The sequence below is a fragment of the Cataglyphis hispanica genome, chromosome 19 (assembly GCF_021464435.1).
Source record: "Cataglyphis hispanica isolate Lineage 1 chromosome 19, ULB_Chis1_1.0, whole genome shotgun sequence".
NCBI lineage: Eukaryota > Metazoa > Arthropoda > Insecta > Hymenoptera > Formicidae > Cataglyphis > Cataglyphis hispanica.
Genome location: NC_065972.1, coordinates 3,733,021 through 3,758,062, shown reverse-complemented (window position 1 = coordinate 3,758,062; position 25,042 = coordinate 3,733,021). Strand labels below are relative to the sequence as shown.

The window sequence follows — 25,042 nt, the reverse complement described above, 5'->3', positions numbered from 1 at the left end:
ATGGAAATCTTTGAAAAATTATCTTTGCAAAAAAAGATAAAAAAGGCGTTAAATCCACTCGTTTGTTCAATAAATTATTGTAAAAAAACGATATTAATTTAATACATATTATAAAAGCATTATATATAAAAAACTTTATTTCAAATATGTATATATCTTCTTTGTAAAAGTTACATAAAAAAAGAATGCAAAAAAAATATAACAATCCAGAAGGAAATCTACATGCATTATATATATATATAGTATAGTTACGTTTATATAAAGTAAATAACATTTGTGTTCTAGTTTACGCATTGTTATCAGTGATGTCTAAGGCAATAAAAAAGCAGCTGTACAGTTGCTAATGATTTCAGTAAAGAATTGACTCTCGGAAAGTGTGTTTCGAAGGAAAGAGAGAGAGAAGAAGAAGAGATAACTTAAGCACTAACTATAATTGTTCTCATTTTTTTCTGATAATCTAAAGTGTTGTCGAATCTTGTAAGATCTTCAAAATTCTCTCTTTCAATAATGCGAAAACATGAATAAGGACACAACTCACATGAAACGGAGTCCTAAGGAGACTGCGAATATTTTTAGTCGGCTATTTTTCTGGTTCGTTTATATTTAATATAAAATTTCGAATATATTTTTAACGAAAGAAATGCAAGATTTTTTATTCTTCAAAGAATTTTGTTCTAAATAAAATTCAATCTTAAATTTTGTCGCGGATTATAAATCGACTAAAATAAATTTTACACTTTACAATACATTTTATATTACATTAATATAAAATTAACAAATTATTTCGTAGATAAGAAATTGAAAGAATTGACGTTATGTAAAATTTGTGTTTAATCATACCCATACCCTTATTTTTTTATACACATCAGTTCTAGGCATTATTTAGCGTTATTATAATTATCATTTATGTGATATTTTAGATTATTTTATATCGAATATGAATCGCTGTACACATTACCATATCGTATTGTTTTTATATTAAAAGCAATTTATCTTTTTTTATGTTTTAAAAAAACTTCTCGAAACTCTTTCACTGTCTTAAGGAAACTAATCGATATATTGTTGTTAAAGTGAAATATAGTGTAAAGTAAAGTATATTTGTGAAATAATATGAAAGAAAATAATTGTTTAATAATATATATATATATATATATATATATATATATATATATATATACATATACTGCAAAGGCCATTTCTAATACTCATTAATTCACAATGACACGCACTATGCAAATTTTTTAAGCCTTATCGCTTCCTCAAGTTCTGCACTGTAACTATCCATAAATTTTTTTGAGATTGTATCATTCATTGTCTGCATCAGTGTTACCACATTGCGCATTACTTATGAAATGACCCTCGTATATATATATATATATATATATATATATATATATATATATATATAAGTTCTTGATTTCCATAAATAATTATCTTATTATTGATAGAAAAATTTTAAATTATTATTTCTTTTTTGTTATTTTCTCCAAACATATATCTTGATTTGAAGGTAAAATTTATATTATATTTCGCAATGCGTGCACAGGTGGACGCTAAATTTATTTTTAAAAGGCTCAAAGACTGATCTGAAGGAATCCGATATTTATCAATGCTTAAAAGAAGATGACTCTGAAAAAGTGACAGATCATCTAGAAAAGTGAGTATTTCCTGTTTTTATTGCAAGCGTACAAAAGTAATAATAATGTTTGTAATAATTATAGCTCTCATATATATTTTATACAGAAAAGATATTAAATTAGTGTATTCATAATTATTTTGAACATACATTTTTTAATATTACAATGCTTTATTTTTTGTTATTAATAATAATAAAAGAAAAGTAATAATAAAATAAGATAAAGAGAAAGTAAAGTTAGTAAAAATTAACAACAAATCAACTAATAAATAATATATCAACTTATAATATAATTAATAACACAAGATATAATAAAATAAAGAATATTTTTAAATTAATATCAACTCTGATTTATTATGTAATAATGTTTCGTAAATATCGTAAGCATAATCTCAAAATTCATAAAACTCTTAAGATTTAATATATTTATTTAAGTACAAAATAATTATGAAAATATTTTTGAACTGACTAACTCGCCGCGCAATTCTTTTTTTTTCAAAACACGAATGTTTAACATTCTAATGCATTTGTAGATACTGGAATCGCGAGTTGGAAAAGTTAGAGAAGCTCGAATATACTGTGGGCAAAGATGGACAGAAAGTGCCGTTAAAAAGAAATGCACGTCCAAGACTATACAAGGCGCTCTTCGGCGCCTTTTGGTTGCCATATTTCATTGACGGGATCTACATATTTATACACGTAAAAACTATTAGTAATACTAGTTATCATAATAATAATTTTAACTTTGCAAAAAAGCACCAAATGCATAGCAATGTCTGCGAGCGTTATGTGATACCAAATGAAAAACACCAATTAATGTATGAAATATCCTGTATCGTCTACGTTAATAGTTCTTGCGTTAAAAAGAAAAACAGATTAAATTTTTTTTCTTTCTAGATTAATAAAAGATTATGTTAAAGATTTATATAAATGGAATATTAATGGGTTTCTGTTTTTAGGCGTGCGTATTGAAAATTTTGATACCGATTCTTCAGGGTTGGATCGTCAGCTATTTTATCGAAAAACGGACAAGTCAAACGGACAAGATAGGGAAAAACGAGACAATGATTTATATCGCTTGTTTAGTGCTCTGCACTTTTAGTAGCTCCCTGATGTCTACTCATTTTATATTAATAGCGCAACAAATCGGCATGAGACAACGTGTTGCCTGCAGCTCCCTCGTTTACAGAAAGGTAATGTTATAATAATTTTTAAATAAAGCCTTACAATAATTTACAATAATTTAAAAATTTTGTTTCAAAAAAATAGAAAAATTCTGTTCTTTCTGAATAAAAATGGCGTCTCGAGATCAATTCCAACTATTGAACGATTTTGATTAAACCTTGCGATTTTATATTGATAAAGTTCAGTGAGAAAAATTCATCAATATAAATCATTGATGAATTTTTGTAATAAAATTTTTGTAAAATTAAAAGAAACTGTTGGTTGGAAAAATTCATTTAAATTAGTTTATTTTAATTTCTGAAGAAATAAGTTGCTGTATGAATTGACTTTACAATACCTGTTTATATTGTTTATAATACATTTACGATTCCAAGAAAAAGATATTTTTCTTTGTATGTATATATGTTTATATATAAACATATATACATACACACACATATATGTTAAACTTACGTAACTATACTAATAATTACTATATTAATAATTACAATTTACAAATTCATATACTATATTTTGTATCATAATAAAATAATATGCGATTCTTTTTTATTAATATATAATTATTACATGCAATCATAAATTAAAATATTTATCAATCATTCATTAATAATATTTTCTCTCACTGATTTTTGAACGCCTTTATTATGCCTTAAATTTCTTCAACTTTTATTTCGCAAATTCTTATAGCATGTGAATGCAAAATTATTAAAAAAGATTATAATAATAGGTCAAGTATATTGTTAACAGTTGTTACACAACAAATAGCTGCTTGAATAAATATCTTCTTCATTAAATGTATCCTTCGACTTTGGTCGAAGCATTTGACGTATGTTAAATGTTACAATCTTGCGATTATGTATAAAGGAATGACCCGGCTTCTTTTTTAAATACAGCTGTCCTTCCAAATGCAAAGACACGCAGATAGAAAAAGACACCAATTAAAAAAAAATTTATCGTTTATAATAAAAATGCTTTGTTGTTTTCTATTTTCGTGAATTTACTATTCGAATAATATTATATTAAATAACTTAAGAAATAAAGAAAATATTTGTATTACTGGCTTTATTAAGGCAAAATAAAATTTTAAGCTAAAAATAAATTCAATGAAAAGCTAAATTCAATGATAGCTCAATTTTTAATATAAATGGTCATTCTCTAAATGATGATTAATTCATGATGCTATCTACTTTTATATGCTATTTGAGAAAGAAAAGAGATAGCAATATAAAGAAAGAAAATTTTGACTTGCATGTTTAGGAGATACAATTTCCAGTAATAAATCCTGTAATCGTTCTGAAAATTATTGCAGATATTGCGATTGAGTCAAACATCTTTAAGCCAAACCGGTGCTGGACAGATTGTGAATCTTCTCAGCAACGATGTCAATCGCTTCGATACAGTATCAATATATCTGAATTTTATATGGATTATGCCATTTCAGGTGACATTTCATTTAACGTCCTCAAAAATTGTTCGTGAATATTGTGTGAATATTGAATTACATGAAATATTCAGAAAGTAAACATTTTCAAAAAGTACATCATGCAAATATGCCTCCTTTAATTATCATTTCTTAAACTAATTAATTTTTTACGTAGAAAATATTAATACATACATTTATTTTACTTGTTATATTTTATAAAAGATATATTCACCTTTATTTTTATACATTTCTATATTTATCTATTTTTATATATTATATTTTATATCTTGTCTCTCATTTTTTTTTTTTCCATTGAAATGCAAATGAGAATAAAATGTAGATTTATGTTAAGAACAGCAGCATATTTTTTTATGTATTCATTATCTTCCTAGACATGATTTGTCCTTGTATATGACAAAAAAATTATTTATTAAAGAGTTCTTATCTATTTATTAGGTCACAATCATGGGATACATAATGTGGCAGAAGATTGGTGGCTCGATTTTTGTTGGCATCGGTTTATTGTTGATCATCTGCCTACCTATTCAAGGAACCTTCAGTTTACTAAGTCGTAATATTAGAGCCATGATCGCGCCACTGACCGATCGACGAGTGCAGCTGATGAACGAGCTTATAGCTGGGATACAGGTAGCTTTGAAATATTTTAGTTTCATCGTTCTATTGAAAATTTTAAATAAATTTTATGAATTTAAAATTTTACAAAAAATATTTTTTTTTTTCGATTTTACGAAAGAAATCCTTAAATTCTTGTCTTCTTTTTATTTTAATAAAATTTATAATTATAATTATAATATTATTGTAATAATAATTATAGGTATAATATTATAATTTATAATTATAATTATAATATATTTTAATAAATTTAAAATATTTCACAAAAAACTTTTTGTTTTAGATTTTACGAAAGAAATCCTTAAATTCTTGGTCTTTTATTCTTTTTCAATTTTAGGTGATAAAAATGTACGCCTGGGAAAAACCGTTCAGCAAGATTGTATCGATAACGAGAGCGCTGGAAATCAAGAAGATTCGATTCTCGGCGTATGTGCGCGCTGCATATTTGGCCATCATAGTATTTACCGAGAGGCTGCTCCTTTACTTTACATTAGTAACATTCGTATTATGGGGAAATGATCTGAGCGCTGATATAACTTACACTCTTGCAACATTTTTCAACATCCTTCAACTCACCGCGGCCATGTACTTTCCGCAAGCGCTTATATTTTTGGGCGAAATGATAGTATCAATGAATCGATTGGAGGTGCGTAATCGCGTTTTAAATTGCATTATAAATCGATTCTCCTACTTTTTGCCCTTACATATTTATTCAATCACTAACGGAGCGTTCAACACGCAGGATATTCTGCTGATGGACGAAGTAAACAAGGAAACGCCGCGTTTGCCTTTACCTGAAGATGAAAAATTGAGCAAAGCAACTGTTACGAGCAATCAAATAGAGATCTTCAAGAACAAAACTTTCGAGCAGGAATTACATGACCGTCCAGTTTGCGTGAAGCTTCATCGCGTCTCCGCGAATTGGATCAACGGTCAACTGCCACCGACCTTGTGTGACATTTCTGCGATCATCAACCCGGGCGAGTTGTGCGCCCTGGTTGGTCCCGTGGGCTCCGGTAAGTCTTCCGTCCTCTATCTGCTGCTGAAAGAGCTGAATCCCGGTGCGGGCACCGTAGTTTTCATGCATGAATCTTCGAAAAATGTTTCTTACGAAAATAAAATGGTTAACGGTTATCACATGGACAATACGAATCTGCGCATCTCCTACGCCAGCCAAGAACCCTGGCTCTTCAGTGGCACCGTGAAGGACAACATATTGTTTGGCCAACCCTTCGATAGAGTCAGATATAATGAGGTATATACTGAAAAATGTACCAAGTACAAAATATTTTTTTTTATTTTAAAAAATTATTTATTTATATTTATTTAGATACTTGCAAAGGAGTTATTTCAATCAAGCAGCAAATATATTTTAATTAGTAAAATATAAAATAAAAGCAAAGTATGATTTATTTGCAAATAAAAAAAAAATTTGTTTTTTATCTTTATTATACAAATTTCTTTAAAAAACATTTTTAATTTTAAGCTGCTTGTTTCAAAAACATATTTTTCTTTTATTTCAATAAATAATTTTTTATCTTTAAATAAATATTTTTTTATGTTATAATTTTTAATATTTTGTTTAAAAAATTATAATTTTTATTACATGAAAATAATAATTTATTTAATATAACAAAATATTTTGGAAACAAAGTATATATTCACTTAAATAAAAAAATTAAAATTAACATAATTTATTTGATTAAAAAAAATTTATTTTTAATATATTTATCAAGATTCAATAAATAAAAATATATAACTTATATATTTTTTTTCTAAATCTTTCTTTCTTAAATATTTCAATTATTAGAAAAATGTTGGACTAAATGAGAAGCATTCAAGTTTTTTTATTTTTAGGTTTTCCAATCATCTTTAATATTTTATATTTTAATATTGGCGGTTTCAGGTGACAAACGTGTGCGCGTTGATAAAGGACTTTCAACAGTTGCCTCAGGGTGATATGACAATAGTCGGTGAAAGAGGTGCGTCTCTCTCCGGAGGTCAAAGGGCGCGGGTAAATCTCGCGAGGGCGGTCTACAGGCAAGCTGATCTTTATTTGCTCGACGATCCTTTGAGCGCGGTAGACACTCATGTCGCCAAACATCTCTACAAGAAATGCATCACCGAGTATCTCCACGGAAAGACGAGGATTCTTGTCACTCATCAGTTGCAGTTTCTAAAACAAGCAGACCACATTATCGTGCTGGAGCGAGTGAGTGTCGAATTAAAGATTTCTGAATCAGCATTTTGATCCTCTAAATTATCCTTTCTATTCCAACTCGAAAAATTAAATTTAAATCTCTCATACAAAAATTTTATTGCTAGTATCGCTTAATAGCAAAAATATTAATCATATATTTTATCAAATTAATTGATCCTTTTTTTTTCTAATTGCTAATATTTTCATAAAGTAATATATTTAATCCATGAGAGAATAAGTCATATATCAAAACTAAAAAAAAATATGCGTATTAAAATTAACATATAATAATAAAATTAAATAATAAAATTAAAACACAATAATATGAACAAGAAATTTTTTTATCAAGATATAATGAAAAATATATATAATGAAAAATTTTGTTATCAAGATGTAATGAAAAATATTTCTAAAAGAAAAAAAAACAAAATTACTTTCCGAACGACCCAATAATCTGTTTAATTTTGCTTGAAGGGTTTCGTAAAGACACAAGGAAGCTATAACGAACTGGTGGAATCAAACAAAGATTTCGTTGAGAGGATGAATGAATTGACGACAAGTCATGAAACGCAAAAGAAAGAAGAAAACGCGAAACGAATCTCGGAAATGTCTTCGAAGAATATCTCGGTATTCAGGCGTATTTCGGAAATGACGATCGCAAGCTCCATCGTTGTAAGACAATAACTACCATTTGTTGACTTATAATTTTTTCTCGTTGTTTTTGTTAGACAAAAAATTAGTTCAATACAAATATAATGGAATAATTAGAAATATGTGCTCTTTCTCATAGCTGTATTAATTATCAAAGATGTTTAACTTTGGGTGATATAAAATCACAAATAATATAATAATGAGATGTGTATAAATAATGTATTAATTAGAGAGTCTGAGTTTACTTAGATTTTTTTTATTTTGATCTTACACCGCGCAAAGCTATATGACCCAGACAGTACACAATATTTATGATAAATATTTTTTATTATTTATTTTTAAAAAAATTATAATTATTTTATATATATCAAAAACTTTATTCAATATGTTATTAAAATATAGACTAAATATTTTATATAATATTTATGGTAAGTAAAAAATAATAAACAATAAAAACAAATATTTTAAATAATATTTTGTAAATATTTTTATGAATATTTTTATGATATTTATGATGAGTCTTTATGATCTGCTATATCTAAGATTAGAGAAATATTTATAAATATATTTATTTTAATAAATATTTATCAAATATTCAAATAATTATTATAAATATTTTGTACATATTTTATAAATATTGTGTGCTGTCTGAATAAATATCTTTGATAATTAATATAGCTGCGAATAAAGTATATACTTCCAATTATTCGATTCATATCAATTTTTGTCCAAGTAAATATCTTTTTGCGTAGTATTCGAATATCGACGATTCGGATTACATGGAAAACAGTTCAGTCGGTGAAGCGATAATGCACGGGCATATATCTGGCAAGGTATATAAAAAATATTTACATCACGGTGGCAACTACTTCATTCTGTTCGTGCTGCTGCTATTCTTCATCATCAGCCAAATCGCTACCACCGGCAACGATTACTGGGTTTCGTATTGGACCAATGTGGAACAGCTCAGGCAAAATGAAGACGCTGTCGACGTCAATCGAGTCAGTAAAAGGGACATGAATATGCGTAACAACAGTTTCCTGGCATCGATCTTCACCCTAAATTCGGACGGTCTGCTCAGTACCATGGACGCTATATACGTTTACACATTCTGCATTCTCGCCTGCACCGCTACAACAGTGTTCCGCAGCTTCCTCTTCATGAAGATCTGCATGAACTCCAGTATCAACCTGCACAACACCATGTTCTCCAATCTGTTGCAGGCGCGCATGTCCTTCTTTCATACCAATCCTTCCGGTAAGCGTAGCAATAAAATGAATAAAAAAGGATAATATAAATAAAAAAAAATATATATATTAGATAAGAGGAATTATGATAATTTTGGATTATTTTAAATTTGAGAACAAAAGGAAATATTTTCTTTTAAATTCCACGAGTATTATTGATATTATAATGATTCCCATTTATCTGCGATAAAATGAAATATGTTGATTGACGAAAATGAATCTTGAATCGCGTATCTCTGTAACATTACAATAGAAATTACAATTATTTAAATAATTTTTATACATAATAATTTTACTCTCCTTGAAATATAAAAATCACATCATATATATACTTTATAACTTTTATATTTTTCATAATTCCTTTTTTTAGATATCGCTTAGATATAAATTTTTTCAGGACGAATCTTAAATAGATTTTCAAAGGACATTGGCACGATAGACGAACTTTTACCCGCAACAATACTCGAAGCATTTCAGATAAACATTGTACTAGTAGCTATACTAATCATGGTGTCGATACTTAATCGATGGATGATAATACCGATAGTGATTATGCTTATTTTATTTTTTTTCATAACAAAGTTCTACCTCAGAACCGCTCAAAGCGTCAAACGTCTTGAAGGAGTAAGTAAGTATACAGAGAAGTTATCATTATTAAAGCTAATACCTTATATACAGCGATATTTTTCTCAGATATTTCTTGATTTTCTTAAATCATTAAAATCGAATTCTTAGATTTGAAGTTCTTACATAATTTTTATAATTTAGAATCTTTAGATTCATTAAATACTAATATATCTGGATTCTAATACTCTTGGAACAGATCCACGAGCTATACTGTTGGAAAATTTTCTTATTAAAATTTTTTAAATTCAAATTAACACGCGAAGTGTTAAATATTTAAGACATTTGTTATATTTAACGATTCATTATTCAATTAACAATGTGTTAATTTAATATATTGCTGTTGTATTAATAGAATTCAAATGTTAAATTATTAAAACAGAAAAGTTTAAGAATAAAACAATGTTATATTTTTAATTTTACACAATAGATATATTCTGTATTATTAGTGACAAAACTTATCTGTTAAAATTTACGAAAAAAAGAATGATTTTATTTTAAAATAGAAGTGAGGATGACTATAGACTGTCAATAACATTTTTTTATTTTTATCCTTAAAAATATGCTGGTTTTACACAAAATTTATTTCAAATTTCTATGAAGCTTGCATCCATGTTGAAATATTAATATTAAATTAATATTAAATTAATAATTTAATTAATATTAAATATTAATATTAGTAACACCATTTAACATATTCATATTATATTAAATTAATAGAAAAATTTGTGTGAGTCGTTTGCGATATGCGTATGTTAAGCCAAATTTTTCAACAGTGTATGAAACATTCATGTTCGATTTATTTTTAGGCAAAAGCCCGTTGTTTTCACACATAAACGCTACGCTGAATGGCTTGCCGACGATCAGAAGCAGCGGCATCGGCATCGAGAAGATGATGCGAAACAAATTCGATGCATTGCAGAATGCACACAGTGGTGCGTGGTATCAAGTTTTGGTATGCGGGGCTGCCTTCGGTCTCGTTCTGGACACATTGATATGCTTGTACATCGCCTGTCTCTGCTATTCCTTCATAATATTAAATGAAAATGGTACGTAATTTTTGATATTTCTTTGATATTTCGAACTATTCATCGTTAATCGTTTCTATGCAATTTATTGTATTAGAAAATACTAGACTAACAATTAAATGTTACATATAGCTTTTTTTTGACAGATGTCAAAATGTACGAGAATATATGCTATTATGAATAAAGAAAAAAATATTTACGCATTTGTAAGAAGGGAACAATATATATTTTACATTATATAACGTCGTAACTTTGTTTAAAAAAAAAATAAAAAAATTTTAATTTCTAGGCGGTGTATCCGGTGGCGATGTAGGTCTGGCAATTTCGCAATCATTAATCCTAGCCGGTGCTATGCAGTTCGGCATAAAACAGATGGTCGAGACTTTTTCGCTAATGACAGCTGTGGAAAGAATTCTCCAATATACAAATCTTCCCGCGGAATCAGCTGCTATCTCGGACAACCCTCCGCCGCCCACGTGGCCATTCAAAGGGCAATTAACGTTCAAGGATGTCAGCATGAAGTACGACAGGAACGATCCGTTTGTCTTGAAGGTGGGCAAAGCGATCACTTTATTACAATACAATGCACGTCATATATTTTATGCGCGAATTATTTCACAGAATCTGAACTTCTCTATCGAGCCTGGCTGGAAGATCGGTGTAGTGGGACGAACTGGCGCCGGCAAGTCTTCCTTGATCTCCGCTCTTTTTCGCCTGTTCGACGAAGGTCTAGAAGGCGAGATCATAATTGATGGCCTGGTAACGAAAACGATAGGTCTGCAGGAATTGCGCGCCAAAATCTCTATCATACCTCAGGAGCCGGTGCTCTTCTCCGAGAGTCTACGCTACAACCTGGATCCGTTCAATCAGTACGACGACGTGAGGCTGTGGGAAGTGCTTCGACTAGTCGAGCTAAACGGGGTTGCCCTGGATCACATCGTTCTCCACAGTGGTCACAATTTTAGCGTTGGTCAAAGGCAGCTCATATGCCTGGCTAGAGCGATCTTGAGAAATAATCGCCTGCTCGTTCTTGACGAGGCCACCGCCAACATCGATTCGCAGTGAGTCTCGATAGATTTTAGCGATTCTCAGCGAGCTCGTTACAAATAAAATTCGTGCTCTAAAGTTTAACAATATCGGAAATTTTTATATCAAATCGTCTCTTCAGCAAAGACACTAGATCGATGAATGGTCAATCTATAAATTTGATATTCTGTCTTTGTAATTATTTTAAATTTGTATTTCCGTTTTTAGCACCGATACCGTAATTCAAGACACAATAAGAAATAATTTTAAAAACTGCACTGTCATTACGATAGCGCATCGTTTGAATACCATCATAGATAGTGATCGCATCATCGTGATGGAAAACGGTTGCATTGTGGTACGTATTTCGTTGAAACATGAAATATGATAAAAAAATATTGATTTTATAAATGATAATTATAAAAACACACAATATTTCTTCTCTTTATATAATTATTTTAGAAAAAAAATTTACAAATTTTACACATTTAAATAGAATTTTAACAGATATCTCTTATAAAATGGACAATCAATGTTTAAATTTATATCATAATTGGAGTTCCAGAAAAGCGATGAAATAAAATAATTTAATAATTAAAAGTACAATATAAAATTTCGATATTTTTGTAAGCTTTTCTTTTTCATTTCTGAACGTAATTGTTTTAAAATCATATATTAGCTTGTATGTAGATAAAATTAACAATTTTGCAGTATTTATTTTTCCTCTTTCACACTCAAACTTTTTTTACAAAATTACAAGGAAAAATAGGATTTTTTTGAAATTTTCTCAAGAGAAAAAGAGAATCCGTATATCTAATAATCAATGTACGAATAGGAATTTGGCATTCCATACGAATTATTGCATGACAAACCGGACGGCTATTTTAAGAAAATGGTGGAGAAGACGGGCAAGGAAATGGCACAGAATCTTTTGGAACAGGCGAGAAAGGCTTGTCAGAAAAACGAGGAAAACCGGAATCTATCAAGGCAAAATTCCGGCGAGAGCAATATTATAATCACAGAGCAAACCAAACTTTAAATTTAGTCATACTAATAATACACATTATTTTGCATTCAGCGAAAACAGTTTTGCAACTGTTGTGAGATATCATATTGATGTATTTATTAGTCTGCTATAATTTTTCAACGTATTGCTAAGCGGTCGTAATTTTTTCCGTACATACCCCAAAAGTTATTCTTTAGCAAAAAATAAATTTCGCATATAAATACTAAACCGTCTATGAGAGAATTATGTAATAGATTATGATATAAACATTATCGATTCATTAAAATGTACACAAATGATAATAATACTTGTCCCTGAATATGTAATAATGCTATTTGTAATATGTGTCAAATTAGAATAAATATATAAATTATTATATATTATATGTTTATTATTGTATCATTGTTATGTATTCAGAGATCATTAAAGTATACGATCATTATATTAAAAGAAATTTATTTTTTTTAATTTTTTATGCAGCCTCGAATTTCAATCTTTCAATTTTGATAAGAAGAAATCGATGCATTACATGTATTGTATTGTATAAAATGTTTGAAAACTTATACATATAATACATCGTATACATTAATGTACTGGAAATAAATTAAAAAATTTATGTACAGTTTGCACTATATCGCAAGTTTTGAATATATGTGCGATTTTTCCTATATCTAAATATATATAATATATTTTAAAAACATATTTAAAAAGAAAGAAAAATGGAAAAAGAGAGAGAGGGAGAGAAAAAAGCAAAAGAATGTGCACCTATATTCAACAGAAAATATGTAAAAGAATAAAATAAATAATTATAAATTAAAATAATCTATTTTGCACAAATTAATCATCCATGTTAATCATTTATTGTCAGATTCTGATTTTAGTCTGATAAAAAAGTTTCTCTTTTTTATTAAAACTACTATGAGAATTTTATAACATACTAGAACAATATAAGAGCGCGCCATTTATTTTGTGTGTGTGTGTGTATGTGTGTGTGTATATATATATATATAATTACCTATTAGTTTCTTCGTTTTTTCAAAATCAATTACATAAAAATTAAACGCATTCTTAATATTTAAATGTTTGTATATATTGTATACTTATTTGATCAATGTGACAAACATTTTTAAAATTAAAAAACATTGTTTAATGTGTTAACAATTACTTTTATAAATTATTTAAAGCTTATTTATAAATCTTTTTTTTTTCATAATGTCAAGCAAAAATATCCATTTTTAAAATCTTATTTGACGTATAGAAGATAAAGATATGACGAAAGAAATCGATTTATTAAAAAAAAAAAACATGATTCCATTTGAAAAGACATGCAATTGCAGATGTGTTCATGAAAAAAGTAATATTAGAAAAAGTCAAACATTATCTTATTCCATGATCCTTCCAATCTTCTTGTCGGTGAGAATAGACATGCACTCGCTAAAATGGCGATTTTACTGACAGTGGGTATTTTCCAGCAAGTTACACTGATGACACAGTGTATAATGCACAGTATCACACAATTGACACTATCAAATAAAAAATTTTTAATTTCTTTATTCGATAACCGATCGTGTGGTATTGTATGTTATACTTTGTCATCTATGTAACATGTGCTGGAAAACATCCATTATTAGAAAACAGAGGAACTGCAGCTACGAAGTTTCAGCTGTAAATTGGATGGAGATGGCGTACAAAACAGGGGTTCGCACTACGTTCTACGAAGACATCGATATGGTTGTTATCATGCTAGTGCATATGACACGCTATGAGCAGCGTTTGTGTTGCTCGTCCCAGCTCTGTTTCTGATATTAGCACTGATTGCGAACGGAATGACAACGGAATATATTAATTGCAATACGAGTCACGTGTGCTACTTACAATAGTGCAATCTAATAGGCAAACTTAAGCGATGAAGGCATCAGGGACAGCGCATAAGAATGGAATGAGAATAAGTGGACTCCAAAATTAATTAGAATAAAAATCGTTGCCTCTACATTTGCGGCTCGTATACAATGCGATAGTTACCGATAATGACTCCATTGGGCTGCATATCTCGCCATTATCAGTAATCATATTATATAATACAATGATAATTGTCAGCTGAGAACGTGATTATTGAATCCAAGTAAGTTTTCGCAAATTCATCTTGTATGAGTTTTTTTTTTTATTTATTATATTTGTGTCATTTACGATGTCTTTTATTTGCACTCCAATATTTTATTTTGTTTTTGCTAGCTATTTTATTTTAATTCAATTTTCCGATCTGCCTTCATACTCGGCTCTTTCTTCTTTTTGCTCTAAAAAATTTTGTTGTCCTCTCACACATTGCCGTTAAATATTTCATTAATAAAGTACTTTAATTCCTTTTTTCTTGATATTTTCTCTCTTTTCATTTTAAACTCATTGCAATTCAATTAATGGAATCAATTTTATTAATCTTATTTTGTTTTAATCGTGCCTATCATATGCTAATTTTTATTCGTAGCACAATGTTTTTCATGATTATTTTTGTTCATATTTTGTGTTACTCATTGCAAGATGTTTTTTTGGAAAATTATATCAACCGAGACGTGTCAATTAAATAAATTTTTTTTTCATCGTGATAAGCGCTAATATAAGCGGCCGTGGGTGCGTAAAAACACGTTGGCACTCGCATATGAAAAAAAGCTCTAAGCCAGGGGCCGAATTGTGGATATGTAATTAAAAAACAAGAAAAAGCTTGTCTCTTTCTCAAAATTTAATCATCTGTTTGCTTTAGGGGTACGTCTGGATGAAAATGGTTGCCGAATCTCTACGGATGAATTCTCTCTGATCGATGCCTCCAGTTCATCTTTTATTTTGACATCACGAAAGGAACTCGAGTAATAATTTATTTCAGGAAGATAAGTGCCAACGTGCTGTAATAAATTTTTATTCATTGACGAAAGATAGTTCAATGTCTTTGGAGGAAAACAGTTACAAATAATTATAGATATCGCGATAACCAAATGAAAGTCTGTTATTTACAATAGAATAATCCATTCTTTATAAATATGTATTTAGATGGAAGATTAGATAGGAGAGTCGCCGAATTTCGTGCTGAATAAAATTAATATTAAAGCTCGTCACTTTCTTAAAAATATACTACTGCTAAGGAATCGATGTTTTCGTTTAACGAGACTTTCTTTCATCGGTGAGTGCCAACGTGTGCGCTTGTTGATGTGTGCGTACACGTTGGCACTCAGGAACGAAAGGAAGATCTATGCTGGAGCCGAAATAATTACGGACAATAGGATATCAAACAATGAAACAGAACACTGTATTTCTAAGACGTAATGCTTAAAGAGTTAATTGGAAATTAAAAGCAATATGTCAATTAAAACGAATTTAGTTCATGTAACATATGTATTAAATTCATTTAGTTCATGCAACATAAATATTAAATAATTCTGCCACAAAAAAAGATTTCATATCTCTAATCATGCAGATAATAGATTACAATAAGAAAAGAAATATTATACCAAAAATATTGCTTTATTTGTAAAGATTATTGTAATTTTAGTTGAATATGTTAAAAATTGCGTTATAAATAAAGTTTGTGTTGCTTTTCTTTTATTATAGCTATATGTATATATAATAGCGGTAAAATAAAAATATTATATTATAATATAAAAAATATAAAAATATTATAATATAAATATAAAAATATATAATATTATAATAATCATATATATATAATAGTCATAAAATAAAAATATTTTTTTAATAGAAATCTCTCTTATTTGTTTATTTATAATTTAATCACTCACAATATTTCTTTTTAAATAATACTATATATATTTATTATTGATAATTTCAAAAATATTAACAGAATTGAACGGGAAATTTCATCAAGATATGTTACATCCTTTTTATTACAAAAATATCTATCTGTATATTTTCTAATTATGTACATTATATTTATATATTTATATTTATAATTAAATATTTCACATAACAGCTTAATATTGATGAACCTTCCCGATTTTAGTCACATCAATATTTATATATTGTTTCCATGATGATATATACATACCCAGATAGCATACAATATTTATAATAAATATTCATAAATATTTTTTACATATTTTGTTTATATTAAGAGAAAAAAATCATAAAAACTTTATTCGATATATTATTAAAATATAGATTAAAGATTGAATATAATATTTATGATAAGTAAAAAATAAATATATAGCTTGTAAACATTTCTCAATATTTTTATAAATATTTTTATAATATTTATGATAAATCTTTATGATCTATTAAATCTAAGATCACAAAAATACTTATAAAATATTTTGAAAAATATCTCTAAAATATTCAAATAATTATTATTTAAATATTTTGTATAATTATTATTATTAGTATATTATTTTTTAAATATTTTAAATTTTGTACATATTTTATAAATATTGTGTGCTATCTTCTTTAAAACTTAAAGATATCATTTACCATTTAACATATCCTAGTTACTACTTCTTGCTCTTTCGCGAGATGGCAGGAGGCATTTCAATTTGGGATGCTGCGCGTCAAACTTCACCACGCATCTGAGCCTGAACGGTTCTCCTTCTTTCCTACCCGCGTCATTTCCACCAACCGTCACGCAGTCCACGCCGCGGCGCGTGCGCGGCAGAGCGGGGAGTGGGGAGAGTGTTTGGCGGCGAGGTTTGTTTAGTTGCACGCTGACAGCGGCCGCGGTTGAACGCTATCGGCGTGTCCGCGTTTTCACGGAAGCGCCGCGCTACCGGCGTCGTCGATCGCTCATCGCGACACATTGTCCGTCCGTCACGACGTCACGTTACGTTAACATTACGTTACGAACGGAGCTTTTCCCTCGCGCCTCGCCGGAAAAGAGTGTACGTAGATATCCCCATCTCGCTGTCCCATCCCCCGATCCCTATCTATCCCGTATATTCGCTCGTGAATCGCTATTTTGCTGTTTTTGTCGCCTCTTGTCACTATCCCGTGTGTTTGTGCGATTTTGTTGATCGTCATTCGTCTCATCGTCAACGTCTTGTGCCCCATCATCACCATCACCATCGTTGCCAACATCACGCTGCGCCCACGCTGCAACGCGACATGTTCACGATGGACGGGTGATGTCGCAGAGCGCAGAGGATGTCACGTCGCAAGCAGAGCAATCCCAAGCCGCTGAAACGTGAGTTTGTGCTTTCTCTTTCCCGGCTTTTTCTCGCGTGCTTGTCCTTCGGTAACACGTGTCTCTCTTTCTGCGTATGTGTGTTCGTGTGTGTGTGTGTGTGTACGCGCGTGCTGCGAGGGGGAGGGGCATCGCGTGCGCTTCGGGGTCCCGCGCTTTTCAAGCGCGCTTTTTCTTCCCGCGTCGCGATAGCTAAGAAAATATTAGAGCACCGCCATGTTTGTTATTGCATATTTGAATTCGGCCGTTACGCGAGCCAGTTTTGTTTCAATGACGAGTCTTGCTGAAATTTAGTCCTAAGTCGATTTCGTCTCCTCCACGATTCTTATCGCGGAAAGAGAAGTATCGCGATTGAGAGAACTGATAACAGTTAAGGGGGAATGTATCAAGTATCGTGGCGAGCATCAAATATTTTTATAACTGTAGCGTTTTGAAAGGTATGTATCTTATAAATTCGTGAACATTATTGAAAATTAGTATGATTATTCGGGTAATTGTAAAGTAAAAAGCATATTTAAATTGTGAAATCAAATGGTTATTTAATAGATATTTTCATATAATATTGCAAATAATTAATAGAAACTTATTATTTTCTATTTTATCTTACTTATTGTTAGTTTCAAATAAATTTCAACGATATTTTATTTAAAAATTTGTATATTATTACGAAAATTTTAAAACAGTTTACAAATTATTGACTTGACAATGTCAATTATTTATTTGACAATGTAATTAAGGAATTTAATTTAAAAAATTTGCCTAAAAAATTTAATGGAAAAATGTACGAAAATTTTGAACATTTTTATGAATGTAGCGAGAAATGCGCTTGAAACTTTGTGATCAATCTGAAAAAAAATCTCTTTTTACGTTGATGTAAGCGATAAATTTCGAGAATAAATCAATGGATCCCGAATAAATTAATTCGCGATGTCGCTGAAGGAGAACGAGTTCTCGACAAAACGGTGCCTCCGTTTATCTTTCAAAGTATCGAACAGATAAAAAAATTAGATGGAAAAATAAATTAGGGTGTAATTATTTTGGAAATGGACTACAAGTTTGCCCGAAAATCAAATTAATTCGATAATTATTTGTTAAATAATTTTCTCAATTAATTTTTCTCATCTAATTTTTAATATCGAATTTTGCAGCTTATAAATTTTTTTGTTATTTTATTATAGCGAAAGATACAATTTATTCACTTTAAACTTATAGAATTTATTATATAATTGGTTGAATTGTATTAGTAAAGAAGAAAATTATGTTGGGAGATTTATGTTTTTAAAAAAATCTCCATACATCAAAATAAGCAATACATAAATATACTTACTTTTAAGACAATATTGATGATTATAATTATTTTTACTGCATTCTCAATTGAAGATTTTTTTCTAAAAATAGGTGATTTTTAGTTAATTTTCATTGATTAATGAAGAAATTATGAAAAATTATTAATTTACTTTATTAATAAATATTGATTATATCGATACTATATGTCATAATTAAATAACTTATTATAAATAAAATGTGGAATAAAAATTATAATATAAATAAGTTATACACATTCAAATTTGCTTAATTAACAAATTTAATTGCATTTATACATTTCTTTGCCAAAAACGGTGCGATTTTTTGTATTGTTTGATGATAACTTGACACGTTTACGATTGTCATTGTCCGTCAGCTGACCTTTCGATTCTAATATGACTAAATATGACAACGCACGCACGCATTCGACGATCGACAAACGCGATTACGTGGATCTCGCGCGATTTTGAGTAATTACCTCTCACGATCAGCTTTTTGACAATTATGTTTAATCGTCGACCGTTGCCTGTCGCGTTTTTCAAATCGTGACAATTACCAGAATATCTTTCGAGAACATTTTTTTGTGTGGTTTTATGTTATATTTAATATCTTTTAATAGCATGATATAAACTTTTAAATGACAATTCAATTTTTACATAAGGCTCTTCTAAATCGTGATTCGCCATCGTGGGACGTACATAAATTCGTTTGTAATCGATATATTATATCTCCGTAATCGAGTTGCGCAGTTTGTTTTCAAGCATCTCTGTAAGAGAGCTTAGCTCGTGATATTATTTCTTATCGGCTTTCCGTAAATTTTCGTTGCCGGTTTTTTTTTTTCTCGTTCCGCGAAGAGCGCGAGACAAGATCCCGTATCTGGATCTTCCTCTCTCCCTCGCTCCTTCGTCGCGGCGAGCGTGCGATCTCGCGATCACGTGGCTCGATCACGAAAGTTGGAACACTTTCACGTGGCGACTCGTCGGACCGGGTCGTCCTTTTTTTTCTCCTGCCTCCTTCTCCTTCTCTCTCTCTTTCTCTCTATCTGTCTCTAGTTCCCCGTTTCGTTCGCATCTCTCAAAGCTATTGATTTCGTTTCGAAGAAATCGACCGCGTTCAATTACTGTCGCGAAGGAAAATTATTTTCACGCACGATTATGTCAGCTCTAAAATTGAAAAAAAAAAATCTACGTCGAAACTCTCGGATTAATCTCGTTTTTGAAGAAATCGTCAACTGCATGCAACATCGAATATAATACGAGTATCGGTTTAGCTATTTTTATTTTTGCTTGGAAATAATTAAAATGATCTTTGGATAGAGAAAATTTAATATCACAATCTTTACAAGAGAAAAAAATTAGTTTTTTGTTTAAAAAAAAATCAGTCGTGTTTTAAATAAATTCGATATAAAAACGATTTGAAATAAATTTAATTTAAATTTGTTAGATAAATTTATGTTATTTAATATTGATTGTTGATATAATGTTAACGTTATTAATATAACGTTGATGAGAAAGCTGACGCGGATTTTTACTAAGGGTCCCCTAGATTGGGGAAAGAAAATCGTGTCTGCGACGTGCATTGTAAGGCCATCCCATGGGACACGGACGTTAATGGCCGCGTAATTATTGTGATGCCGGCTCGTGCGCGTGACTGCTAATTGGGAGCGACCGTAATTGAGTTAATAACGCTGTGTTAAAATAGCGAGCCCGTCCCCCGACCACCTTTCCCATCCACCGACGCGTCTTCTTCCCTTTCGCCTCCTCGTCGTCGCATTAATCTTTGCTTCCCGTGTATCTTCGCGTTGCTTCTACTCTTGCGATTAAATACATAAATTCGAAAGATTATCAAGCGATCGTTAAATCAATTTCTTCTAATCTAAATCGTTCTATTGATTTTTTCTTTTTTATCTTTTGCTTGCATTAGCATACTAGTTCCAAACGATATCACAGTATTATATCATGTATATGGTATTTTTTATTATTATTATTTTTTTATTTTTTGACTTCTTATTTTTTTCTCAGATGCTCAGGGAATTAGTATCATTTTTGGATTTTTTTTTCGTTTTCTTTCGTATTGTCTATTTCTTTTATATATTATACTTATATTTAAATGTGAAAAAATAATGTTCACTAAATCGTATCGAGCTAAAAATAATGTTACTAAAAAACAATATTTCATATTTTTTCTATTTATTATAATTAATATTTTTTACATATAACAATATTTTATCAAATTTTTTAAAATTATTTTTTGGGCTTTTCTTCTGATCTTATTTTAATAAAATATTATCAGTTTGTGTAACTTTGAAAATTTAATTTCGACCTGAAAATTTTAAAAAAAATTATTGCACCTGGAAATAAATTAAAATTTTAGATTTCGTTATTCAATTTCTTAATTTATGCACTAAAGACCTATTACTACATTAATTCTCCGTTATTAAACTTTCTCTTAAATTCACATCGATTAAAAAATAAGATACAATTTTTTTCGTTATTTAATCTCGCACTTCGATTGTTTTCTTGACTTAACTTTTGCTGTGGTAGAAACGATTCCTCAAGAGAATCGGCGGCACTTTTATAACGCGCCGATACTTTTCACCGTGCGTTGCACATGTGACGATGATAATGATCGCCATCCGTGATTCCCGGAGCGGCACGACCGGCCGTGTCTTCCTTCTCTCTCTCTCTCTCTCCCTCTTTCTTTTTTTCTCTTTCGGTGTGCGTTTCGGTCTTTCACGGTAAATTCCGATGGCGCATTCGTACGCGACTCGGAAGTCGATGGCGAAGTGAAGCGACGAAAAAACACGGATTTCGGGTGAAAAGCACGCAGACCGATAAAGTCCCTCTGACGTCATCAATATTTTGTAGTCACCCGGTGGTGGTACTCCTTTATCACATCGCGTATAGCTCGACGGTTGCGACAACCGTGCCTCTTCTCTTTCCTATCTCCGTTTAGCTTATAAATACAGTCATGCAACGATTAATCGTAAACTTGATCATCCTCGTTCGATTAAAAATTTATGCGCATTAATCGCGCATTTAAGGATGACGGATCGATCGACTTTTTAATTGTTTTCAAAATCTTTATTTTGCGACTATTCCTTTTTAGGGGAAATTTTAGAGTTTCTTTCGCGTCCTTTTGGATATTTTTGTTTATTGATACAAAAAGCACGATACTGTAAATGAGGAAAATTATTTGTAAAATATAATTTTGCAATAATTTTTCTCTGTGATTACAATGATATTCGACCACGTCCATTTAATGCATTACATTAAATTAAATTGCGCTAATTGATTGCGTTGACTAATTTAATCTATTAAACAAAATTTAATTATATTAAATTAAAATATATGTATACATTTAAATATTAAAATATATGTATAAATATATAATTGACAACAATATAATATTATATTATTTCAAAATCTTTGTATAAAAAACTTTTTGTAATATAATTTTTTATGTATATTTAATTATTTTACATAAAGTCTCTAAATATTAATTTAATTCATTTTTAAGTAATTTCATCTAAAAAAAAAATTAGTGCATAATAAAAACCATAATGTTATCGCAATGTATCTTTTTCACGGAAATTACTAGGAAATAAATTACACACACGAACGCAATCCAATTTACAACCATAATGTAATCTTTAAATACTCATTAAATATAAGAGATAATATAATATTCTACATAGAATTAGATGATATGATAGTGAAATCTATTAATATCTATCCTCTCTATTACATCACAAAGGCCTATGTGTTCCCATTGTATCACAAAGATCATCAGTCAGTTCTCTGACCACACCCCTTCTTATATCGAGTTTATAAAATAACAGTGAAAATCCCCTCAATTTTTTTTTTTTTCCCCAAAGTAAAACATAATCGCGATTTCGGAACAATGTGCCTCAAACTCATCGCGCCACCACCTGAGAGGATACCCAATGTTACGTAGGGCTCGTGTCTCTCTCTCTCTCTTCTCCTTGGATCCTGAATATCACGCCGATGATCGACGATGCGGAGCGGGATAAAGGAGGAGGGCACCCCGCGGGGGTCTCAGCAGCGGCGACCCCCGCCGAGCGCGAGCGTCAAATTAATAAGCGATGATTTTATAGAATGCTTTATTGAATCGTGTTCGCCGTAAAGAATATCTTCCATCGCCTCGCTCACCATCGATCGCGCCAAAGCCACGGTTCTCACCGCGAATCTTTTCTCCCCCTCCCCTTTCCCCTCTCGAACTTCGCGAAACGCGAGAAATTAAGATTATGTATGGGAATTTGCACATTTCTCTCTTATCTTTTTTTCAAATCACGAATTTTGAATTGTATATAATTATATATATTTCAATTAATTAGGGAGATTTTGAAGAAAAGGGGGGATTTTAGAGAAATGACACTCTAGGGGCCCGCGAGAAGGATTGAGAGACACTGAGAGAGGCGCGTCTCTCCTTTCTTCTACGCCGTTGTTGTTGCTGTTGTTGCTGGTGTATCGCTGCTAATATGACGAGGACCCCCCATTGCGCCCCCCGCCCTCCTCCCCTTGAAATGTGATTCCTCTAGTAAATTCTTGCATATCATCGCGCGGAAAGAGATTATTTGATAGCGACACCTTCGGAGTCTTTTCGTTCGTTTAATCGAACACTCTTCGATCGAATAATTGTTGTCTCTCTCTCTCTCTCTCTCTCTCTCTCTCTCTCTCTCTCTCTCTCCCTCTGAGAACGAGATGTGTAACGCGAGCTTCGTGTCGTTGATAGATACGATGTCGAATATGCTGATGTATCCTAACCATATGTCGGATGATCAGCTGATCGCATTGTGACAGTATTGCGTCCATGTGAGATGTAGTTTATATCTTTGATATTGCAAGCATATTTGATAAATTTGTCGACGAACATATTACATAATCCTGATAATTGATTTTATAATATATTTTGACAATAATGATAAGAAATTTATTTAATTTTTGAAGAATTTTATATTTTTTAATTATTTAAAAAAAAAATAAATCTCAATTTAATTGAATTTTGATCTCGATTCAATTAAAAATTGAAATGTTTTGCGAAGAAAAATGCAGAATTTTCTCCAAATTTCGAAAAGTGAACAAACATGAACAGAATTTAAAGGTTTAAATTCTTAAGAAGTCGCAATTTTGAGAATCTACAAACAATAATTTGTAAAATCGCAATAATTCAACAAATATATCAATGTTCTCTCTCCTCCCGTAAAGCTACAAGAAGAACGCTCAAAAGAAATCCCGTCTAATTTATTTGCAACCGAACAGGCAGGTTATCGGTGTAAAGGCGCGTTTACATCCGTGTAAAGGCCCCTTCCGCCCTTAGTCGGTTAACGCCGCGGGGTGGCGCAGTGAGGGAGGAAGGAGGGAGGGAAGGGTCGCGAAGGGAGAGACAAAGTAGAGAGGAGAACCGACTCTCGCGCATACACCATTCCGGCGAGATGCCGGGACCGTGTCGTAACAGGCCGGAGTGACACCACAATGCGGTGTAGCAATTTGTAGGCTCGCCCTTGTGTCCCTCCCCCTTCCCCCCCCCCTCCTTACTCACCCCTCGCTCTCCTCCTTTCACGTCGTTCCCTCCTTGCTTCGACTCCTCGACTGTATTTATGAGACGAGCTTCGGGTATCGGTTCCGCGCTTCGCGAAGGAAGGACGAGATGCACCAACGAGGGGGACCTACAGGTGGAGGGCACGAAGGGTGGAGCGAAGAGGGGGAGTAGGAGAGAAGGAAGAGGGCACCGAGAGGGAAGAAAGGCTAACTAGGCGAGATCAGCGGCGCGATAGTTGTCTCCGGCGCGTTTCTTTGCGAGGGCAGGTAGGGCCTCGAGAAAAGGAGGAGAGGAACATCTTGGCGGGGAGAGACATCTGCGGGATTCATGCGTTTTGCGC

General features: G+C 31.0%; 2 protein-coding genes across 4 annotated transcripts in view; both read left to right on the top strand.

Moving 5' to 3' along the window:
* The first annotated feature begins 110 nt into the window (after nucleotides 1–110).
* Nucleotides 111–13,035, top strand: LOC126856613 (ATP-binding cassette sub-family C member 4-like). Of its 2 annotated transcripts, XM_050605273.1 has the most exons (18): nucleotides 111–591; nucleotides 1,547–1,657; nucleotides 2,170–2,335; nucleotides 2,596–2,829; nucleotides 4,131–4,262; nucleotides 4,701–4,892; nucleotides 5,215–5,523; nucleotides 5,620–6,132; nucleotides 6,784–7,089; nucleotides 7,552–7,749; nucleotides 8,481–8,985; nucleotides 9,373–9,461; nucleotides 9,558–9,603; nucleotides 10,409–10,648; nucleotides 10,917–11,179; nucleotides 11,249–11,688; nucleotides 11,882–12,011; nucleotides 12,489–13,035. In XM_050605273.1, exons 1-18 carry the CDS (start codon nucleotides 518–520, stop codon nucleotides 12,690–12,692), a joined length of 4,152 nt encoding a protein of 1,383 aa, XP_050461230.1. In that variant the 5' UTR covers nucleotides 111–517; the 3' UTR covers nucleotides 12,693–13,035. The 2 variants fall into 2 exon arrangements, with proteins under 2 accessions (XP_050461230.1, XP_050461229.1); XM_050605272.1 differs by having other exon boundaries at nucleotides 9,373–9,603.
* A 4,317-nt stretch (nucleotides 13,036–17,352) lies between these two features.
* Nucleotides 17,353–25,042, top strand: part of LOC126856622 (zinc finger protein ush) — a 151,181-nt gene continuing 143,491 nt past the window's right edge. For both annotated transcript variants that reach the window (XM_050605303.1, XM_050605304.1), the window contains exon 1: nucleotides 17,353–17,835. In XM_050605303.1, the coding sequence (XP_050461260.1) occupies nucleotides 17,796–17,835 (40 nt within the window). In that variant the 5' untranslated portion in view covers nucleotides 17,353–17,795. The remainder of the gene's footprint in view (nucleotides 17,836–25,042) is intronic.

Excerpts from the sequence above, each read along its gene's own strand:
- LOC126856613 (XM_050605272.1), top strand. The coding sequence starts at position 518 with ATGAATAAGGACACAACTCACATGAAACGGAGTCCTAAGGAGACTGCG. Across the intron at positions 2,336-2,595 it reads GGATCTACATATTTATACAC|GCGTGCGTATTGAAAATTTT; the intron begins GTAAAAACTATT and ends TTCTGTTTTTAG. Across the intron at positions 4,263-4,700 it reads TATGGATTATGCCATTTCAG|GTCACAATCATGGGATACAT; the intron begins GTGACATTTCAT and ends TCTATTTATTAG.